This window comes from Lytechinus pictus, chromosome 11, assembly GCF_037042905.1.
Source record: "Lytechinus pictus isolate F3 Inbred chromosome 11, Lp3.0, whole genome shotgun sequence".
NCBI lineage: Eukaryota > Metazoa > Echinodermata > Echinoidea > Temnopleuroida > Toxopneustidae > Lytechinus > Lytechinus pictus.
This window is the reverse complement of record NC_087255.1, coordinates 32,883,552-32,892,627: the sequence shown is the minus strand read 5'-3', so window position 1 is coordinate 32,892,627 and position 9,076 is coordinate 32,883,552. Positions and strand designations below refer to the sequence as shown.

The 9,076-nt window shown below is 37.1% G+C and overlaps 1 protein-coding gene across 2 annotated transcripts in view; it reads right to left on the bottom strand.

Moving 5' to 3' along the window:
* Positions 1–3,698: 3,698 nt before the first annotated feature.
* The window catches only part of LOC129271205 (ubiquitin carboxyl-terminal hydrolase 24-like), a 64,660-nt gene continuing 59,282 nt past the window's right edge, over positions 3,699–9,076 (bottom strand). For both annotated transcript variants that reach the window (XM_054908580.2, XM_054908581.2), the window contains one exon: positions 3,699–8,910. In XM_054908580.2, coding sequence (XP_054764555.2) covers positions 8,596–8,910 — 315 coding nt within the window. In that variant the 3' untranslated portion in view covers positions 3,699–8,595. The remainder of the gene's footprint in view (positions 8,911–9,076) is intronic.

Sequence of the window (9,076 nt, the reverse complement as noted above, 5' to 3'; positions counted from 1 at the left end):
GTAGTTTCTGATTTGATTTGATCCTGGGGGCATGTTGAAGTGTGGATAGAATGAGCACCAAAGAGTGAAATAGTCAATTTTCTTGTCTTTTTTTTTTTGCATTTCAGCATTTTCATGACCGTATATCCGTAGAGCATGATGTAAAACCTCAATACACCAAATTTCACTTGAATTGGTTCATGGTCATTCTATAAATCAATACCTGAAATATCCATTGCAATCAGTGTAAAATAGGCAGGTTCATAACAGTTTGGAACCAGGCCAATGTTTACATCGATTTCAATGAGGGTAAGTTTTGTATTCATGTGGAAAAATCTTGGGGCCCCTATGGACAGATTCCAACCAAATTCGGGTTGTGGATGTTTTTCCCAGATATGGTATCAAAAACGCTGAAATGTAAAGTTTATAAAGTCAAAAAGGGGCCTAAGCTTTCGATCCTAGCAGAATCTTCGTCGGAGGCAAAATGACAAACATATAAAGTGGAACAACCATAATATAGACCACAAACAAGCTACAGCAACACTAGAAACAAGGAGACAAAAGGGGCATTAGTGAGTAGAGAAGACCAATCAGGTTAGTGAAGGGGATGAAAGAAAAGGAGTAGGCAGACACAAAGGGAAGTTAGTGTAAGTAAGGCCAAGAGGGATTAAGAAAATGAGGCAGGCAACATCAAACAGGATCTGGAACAAAACAGTGATAGAGGGATGAATAACTAGAGAATTAGTGAGAGGTGGGTCAAACAGGTTACAAAGAAAGGCTTAATAAACTGGTGCATAAGAGTGGGGGGAAAAAAGAAGAAAAAGAATGAGGAACAACTGATAATGTGCAAAAGACATATAAGTTTATATGATAAAGCATTAAACAAACTAAGAGAAGAAGGTAAGTGTAAATATGTATCTATAAGTGATATGTATATAAATATATCCAAAAAAGAAATGTATATGAAAAAATATATAAATATATACACATATGGTGTAACTGATATGGTAATCCGCTAGGTGTGACGGGAAAAAACATAAGACTATATAGTAGGAAAGAAAAAAAATTCTGTATATGTGAAAAAGAGGAAGCAAATTGCCTAAAAAGGTAAAAGCAAATATAGAAGAGAGGGGGTGTATTATGAAGAAACCATAGTATACATGTAAATAAGCAAATGTGGTAAATCTAAAAGAGGTGAGTGGAGAAAAAACAAATATATATATATATATAATAATAATTATTATATCGCCTGAATAAGGAAGGAAAAATTGGAGCTGAGCTTGTATGAGATATGGGAGGAAAGTAGAGTAAGAAACTATAATGTAACTATTCAAAAGAGCTGAGGGGAAAAATTATATGTATATATAAATTGAAAGTGGATAGGAAAGAAAAATCAGTCGTTCCCCTCTTGGATGTTCAGGCCATGAGGTTGGGTGGTGCGAAGTCGTCTCATCCAGAGCTTCTCCCTGCTAGTACGGACTGAGTCAGGACGGGTACCTAAAGATTCGATGCCCTGTAGCATCATGTCAGTGATGGAGTGGTTGGGGAGGTTAAAATGGCGGCCAACTGGAGTGTCCAGCTTTGCTGTGATGACGGTGGATCTGTGCCCGTAGAATCGTTTCTTGAGTGTGGTCTTGGTTTCCCCTATGTATTGTACCCTACAAACTCTGCAAGTGATGAGATATACAACATTAGTGGTAGTGCATGTGATGTTGCCCTTGATTTGGTGAGACAGGCTGGTAGAGTTGCTGGTGAAAGTATCGCCCTCGTGAAGGTGTATTTCACATATGATGCACCTGTTGCTGGTGCATTTGAAGGTGCCATGCTGTATGGGAGAAGAATGGTTAGTGAGGGAGGGCACTTCAGCACGAACAATGAGGTCCCTGAGATTCGGTGGGCGTCGGTATGCTAGAAGGGGAGTATCGGGAACGGCCTGTTGGAGACGATCAGAAGTGTGTAAAATGTGGTGGTTATCAAACAGGATTTTGCGGAGAGGGGGTAGATTGGGATGGAAGGTGGTCACAAGCGGTATTCTGTCGGTGGTCTCCTTGTCACTTTTTGGTTTGAGAACTTCAGATCTGGGGAGAGAACGAACTTTGTTAATTGCCAGTTGGACTGCCCTGGCCCCGTGGCCCCTAGCACAGAGATGTTTCTGCAGATTCCTGGCATGGAAGGAAAAATCAGGGTCCTCGGAGCAGATACGGCGAAGTCTGAGGGCTTGACTGTAAGCGATGCCGGTTTTGCAGTGACGGGGGTGGCAGCTGGATGAGTGGAGGTACTGGTGGGTATCTGTGGGTTTAGAGTATAGGGTAGTGGTGATACCATTAGACTTTTTCTGGACTGTAACATCAAGGAAGTGGGTTTCCTGTTGGGAGAAATCAGAAGTGAATTGGATGGTCCTGTGGAAGGAATTGATGTGGTCAATGAATGTATGGAGGCTGTCTTCATCCCTGGTCCAGATGAAGAAAATGTCGTCTATGTAACGCCACCAAATCCATGGGCGACAGGGGGCTGAATCTAACATCTGCTGTTCCAGCTTCGTCATGAAGAGACAGGCGAATGAAGGAGCCATCCGGGTGCCCATTGCTGTACCGAATATCTGTAGGTAGTGCTTGCCCATGAATGTGAAGTTGTTTTTTGTTAGTACATGAGACATCAGAGATTTGATATCGGATATGGGGGGACTGGAATGGCCACTGGCGGCCAAGGCTTCACATGATGCTTGGATACCTTCGTCGTGGGGAATGCTGGTGTACAGTGAAGAAACATCGAAAGTGCCGATGATCGCAGTCTCGGGTATCTGGTCCTTGATGTCATTTAGTTTCCTGAGAAAGTCTGGAGTGTCGTGGATGTAAGAGGGTGCACGTGAGACAAGGGGCTTAATGTGGTAATCAACAAAAAGGGAGATGTTCTCTGTTGAGGAACCATTTCCTGAGAGGATGGGTCGACCGGGGTTGCCAGGTCAATCAATCATATTTCTTGCAATTGATTGCAAATATTCTCTTGCATTTTACAATTAACTTAGCAAAGTAGATTACACTACTTGTTTCATGGAGCAGATTAGCAATCAATTGCAAGAAATATGATTGATGTACAGTCCAATAATAGACTTGCAAGTGATTGTAAGTTTCATGCAACACCCCATAAGTCTGGCATATCTTGAATGGAAAAGTTCAATTGTAAATAATGTTTGTATGTCTTAGGGGATGTTGCAAGAAAATCTTTGCAATCAATTGCAAATATTCTGTTGCAAGCTAACAATAGATCAATCTCAACTGTAGCAAATCTGATTACACTGCTTGTTTCACGAAACCCGAAACAAATCAATTGCAAAGTCACAATTAATTTTACAACTTATGATTCATTTAGAGACCAAAAATATACTTGCAATTGATCGCAAGTTTCTTGCAACTCCGCATTAACAATACAGGGCCTCGGTGTGATATCAGGTCAATGCATATTTAGAGGGCTGAAAAATAAAAACATTAAAGGGGTATTGGAAATAAGATTTGTGGGAAAAAAAATTACTACAAACTGGTCAATTATTCTATAAAAAAAAAAGCCTCAGTGACAATCTACACTCTTAACTAATAAACTAACATTCTTTTAAACTAACATTCACTTTAGTGTATGTAAGGTAAGTGATGCTCTGGTGTTCTGAAAATGGAAATATTATTGTAATAGTCATTTCAGGACAAATCAAAACAAATTCAAAACACAATTATTTTATTCAAAGTGAAATAGTATTTATTCTTGTTATACTCTTATCAGCACAACATCATTTAATCTTTACATTTCATCCAAATAAACTGTACATCCATCACTTTTGATTGCCAAAGTAGTAACCTCTTTTTTATTCATTTCACTCTATAAAATTCTGCAAATAAAAAAAGGAGGAAATGCATGTGAAATGCTTTTCGGTATTTCATAGAAATCTTATTTTTCCTTCATATATAAACAACAGCTCTATCTATCTCCATCTTATGCTACATATTGAGCTACCTGAGTATATTCTAGATACATACACAGTACTCGTTTGTTTAGACAATCGTAATCCATACTTTAAAAAACATCCATCCATCTATTTCATTGTTCGCATATAGACAACAGTGAAGTACATTAACAGCATACACATCAAAAAAGTCAATTCATTGTTGCACATTAAAACAGAGAAATTAATTCAATATATCTTGCAAACATAACAGCCCCAGGCTTCGATGGTTAGCATAGTGTTATTGTCTCATTGTATTGCATGTGAATTATTCGGTTACCTCTTACTCGAATACAAGATCAAGTAAAGTATTTTTCACTTTGATTTTGCAATATTTTATTAAAAAACTCTATGGAAGCAACTCAAAATAAACATTGAAAAAAACAAATGAATCTTTAAGACTATGTAAGACTGGTAAACATAATTGTCCATCAACTAATTATTACATTATGCTCTCACATATTGAATTCTCCAGCACAAAGAATACAAATGATTGGGTATTTTAAAAAGATTAAGAAATGTTGAAATTATAAATTTAAATGTACTTGTAAATATAAAATCATATCAAATGTGGTAAAAACATGTAAATATTAATTTTGAAACCACTATTCTTAAACCATATTAATCTGAACTCACTCCATTTTCTTGTTCAATAAATAACTGTGACATGAATATGAGCTATTGGCAGGTCCTAGATCCCCATCATTCATAACATAAAATAACAGACAATCTTGAATATCAGAGATCTTATCTCTGTTGCATAAATAATTTTTTTTAAACAAAACTGATAAAATGAAAAAAGTTCCAAAATGTGGAAAATATATTAAATATCATAAAAAATATTAATTAAGATAATCTTTACTCCTGATGCCAGAAATAAATAATCATTTATATAGGTTGTATCTTCTGATTAACTCTTTTCATGCATACTTTGCACCAATGCACACTCGGTGCCAAGCGAACTTCACAATTCACGCTCAAACAAACAATCCATTGTATTTATCTTTACCATAACAATGCCATATTTGTGTATGAAATGAGGCATTATTTACCAAATTTGTTATCATTATTTTCCCCCAAAAAAATGTTATATAGTCAGAAAGCTTGTGAAATTCTCTACAACTTCACTGTGAAACATTTCCCCTCAAAATGTTGAAGTGAAAAGTTATAGTGAGTTGAATTGAGCAAGTCCATTTTGTTTACAGCTCCTGATCCCTCTCTAAAAATAATTCAGCACATATCAAGGGGTTCATTGCCCAGCGCACAAAGATTTCATGAGTTTTTTACATAGCAATTGTAGGTGGTTGTATCGGTCCAGTTTCACAGTACTGCAGGTGACAACAAGTCTCTGCCATTCCTCATATTATTAAGTGTCATACCCTACACCCCCCCAAAAAAAAAATTGGAAGGTGGGGGTCTCATCTATTTCTTCTAAATAAACTCACTTTCTTCCAATGCTTTTTGAAAACAATTCTAATACCAATGCTTTAATATAAAAATAAAATGAAAATTGCATAATATAAAAAGTACGATAAACTTAAATAGTCAAGTACTCGCTGTGACAGTACACCCCAAGAAATAAAATATATATATATTGCTACAATGCGGACTTCGTTCTCTTGCTTCCGATTCAAACTCTAGACTGAATTCTCACATACAAAAATAAAACTGTTGACCTTAAATAGTCCTGCTTCTTTGGAAGTACAATAAATACTCTTAAAAATCAGCTGATTATAATCAAAAGAAAATTAAAATTGGAAGAATAAAGCAGATAAATAGAAGAGGGTAAGGAGAGGAAAAGAGATTAGCAGTAGTGATAGTGTGATAAAAATCAAATGAAGAATCTAGAAAGATAATAATTGGAATAGGAATAGATCAATAACAAAGATGATTAGAGAGAAGAGTACAACAATGCAATTTTTCATGACAGAGCATGAATACTGAACATGTATTCAAAATTCACACAAAAAACAGATGCACTTCGGATATCTCTTTAATCTTTACTATCATGAAGAATCCAGACTATACAACTGTTCATTTAATATTTCAGTGTATAGAATATCTTGGGTCATTAGAGTTTCTGTGCAGTCTCACAGATAGGAATTATACCGGTACTCACTTTATCAGTATTAGCATTAGTTGAAGTTTAGCTGGAATTCATTTAGTCTTCTTCAGAGTTCAGTATACAGTAGTTGCTAGAAAATGTTAATTTCCACATTTAGGTTCAACTAAAAGCACTAATTAAAAATCCATCATTTCGGCACTGGCAAAAAGCACAAGTAAGCTTTATTCCAAATGAAGTATACAGCAAAGTTTCATGTCAAAGAGCTGGCTTATTTTCACATGCAAGTGTACATTTCTAGTTGTGACCTGTTATGCAATTAAATTGAATTGAATTGAATTGAAATATATAATTTGGACAGATGTCGATTGAGGCACTAATTACAGTAGAAACTTCTCTATACATCAAGCAAAAACATGGCAGATGTCAAAACATGAAAAAGTTGAAACTGTCAAAGTTGCATCATTTTTTTTCTCTCTCAAATTGGCACTTGTTGGTATGTACACCGATGAATACAAATGCACTTCAAAACCAGTTTGGTAATGAAAGATATCAACCACGGCCTAATATAAGATCATCCTTACAATTTTGTTATGTTTCCATGACCAAACTTATACTCCCATATTCATAACATAGAGAAACTTGTGTTCAAGAAACTTCATATCAATATGTGTAATGTAATTTCATTAAAAAGACAAAAATACATTTGGTGCTATATGAAGACGAGCCTGTGACGTCCCTGAAGTCATGAATATGAAATGGCAGCTGAGTCACAAATATTCTACCAATTATATCATTACAAAATTTATCATGAATTTGATAGAAAGTTACCATTCAATTGAATTTACCTCTTATGGTAATACCATTCCTGGTGGGTATTTCATAAAGCTGTTCGTAAGTTATGAGCGACTTTACCAACGACTGGTGATCCTTTCTTACAGTAGATACACAATAGATTTATATCATTGCTGATTTAGTTCCTCAGAAAGGGTCTCCAATCGACGGTAATGGTGCTCGTAAGTTACAAACAGCTCCATGAAACAGCCACCTGTTATTAGTAACAATGGTGGATACAAATTCCACAGAGGGGCAGATAACATACATTCAAAATTGGAGATTAAATATTTCCAAAAGAGATATATGATAAATCAGAATTAACATTGACTACATCAAACTACCCTGAACTTGCTGAAAGGTCATGGAAAGGTCAGTGGAGGTCATGGATAGGTTAATAGCGATCAATGAAGGTCACTTCAAACCAGTCTAATAAATATTGCATCCAGAATGCAAAATGTACCAAAACTGTATACCAGAAAGGCTCAACTGTTGTGCTTAATCATTCACATGAAACATATTGCTTTGGTTGCTAATAATATTTGTACATATGTAGTCCGAGCTAGGTCTTAGCAACATGAAGATTAAGTACATGGATTTCTGAAGAAATTGATTTGATAACACTCATACATCATTCAAAAAAATCTGTCCTTGATAAATATAATCTTAATAACACACTTTGTATGTTCAATAAATTATGGTTGGGTATTCATCTCTAAACCATGGCAACTCCAAAATCATCTGTGAAGTTCAAGTAGAAACTCTATGGTTACCAATACCATGGCAATGAAAACATAGTCATCATAGGGTTATCATCCTTTCTCTCATAATGAGGTTGAAGAAAGACCTGCAAGAACTTGGGTCAGATTAGATTGATTCATCATCTTAGCCCAAGTCATGCTTCTGAAGGAGTAGATACAAGATGGCATCCTGCGTTCAAGATAGAGCCTTGGTTCAGAACCATCAACAATAGCTCAAACAGCAATGATCACCAAGCTCCGTATAAGATCTGTTAAGGCCTCATCCCGCTGAATTCGCTCAAGGTCGCCATGTCGCAAATCATATCAATTGCTTTGAGTAATCCAACTTCCATTCTGGTACCACAACATGGAGCATAACAATCCCTTCAGAATAGTTCAAACAATTCTTGATTCATTCAATTGTGCTGAGTTCTGGGGCTTTTGACCAGCAGGTGTGAAACAAAGACTGCTTCAAGGATCAAAGGCAAGGTTTCTTCCTCTTCAATGTTCCTTCCGAGGACTCATTCAATATGTGGAGCATGTCACCTGGGTTAATCATCCAGAACCTCCTTTCCCTCCAGGACAGCCCGTTGCGATATCCCTCATTGAACCCATAATTCAAATCAAACCAAGTGACTGCTGTTGGATACCAAGACACTGTCCTTATTCTGCAATGTTCCTTCCAAGGAATCAACCTGTGTATGGTGTGCAACATCAAGATTAACCTCTCAGAACCTGCTTTCCGGTCCCAGATGGCCCCCTTGCTAGGACACTCCTTGAATCAGATCATAGTTGTAGAAGTAGGTAATGTCCATATTCTTGATCCCAATCAATTTCCTATGGCATAATTCCTTTTTATCTGATACTTGGGTCAATGTCTCAATCCGGAGAGTCCTCACTAATTTGAATCCAAAGGATTTAACGCAGGATCAGCAAGGTTCCCAAAGCAAATCTGTTACCAGCAACCTTTTTCAGGTCTTGTCATCAAGTTACCCATCCACATCATCTATTCCACTTATCTTTTCCGTCGACTTCTCCCCGCTGTTTCCGTTAACCTCAGACCCTTCCGACGACCCGTTGACCTCCATCCTTGGCGTGACGGTGCCCTCTGTAGTCTCGTCTCCCTCACCCTCTTCCTTGGTGATAGCATCGTCGTCCTCATCTTCGTCTTGGGTGGTGAGTTCCGTCAGGAGGGCGGTAGCCTCTGCCAGGGTGTCCTGAGCACTCATGGTGCGTTGGAAACCCTTGCTGGTTGATGACTCGTTGGAGATGGAACTCTGTGGGTTCCAGTAGTGCTCTGTCATCTGCCAAAAAATGAAAAAAGGAAATTAAGATCATCACCGTTTCATTTTTAGAACAGAATCCTATGACTTATACAAATTCCTTGCAATCTCTCCAAAGAACACTTTATCATTGCAAGTCAGATTTATAGTTTGCTTTCCGAATGCCCAATTTCATTTATCTTATCAA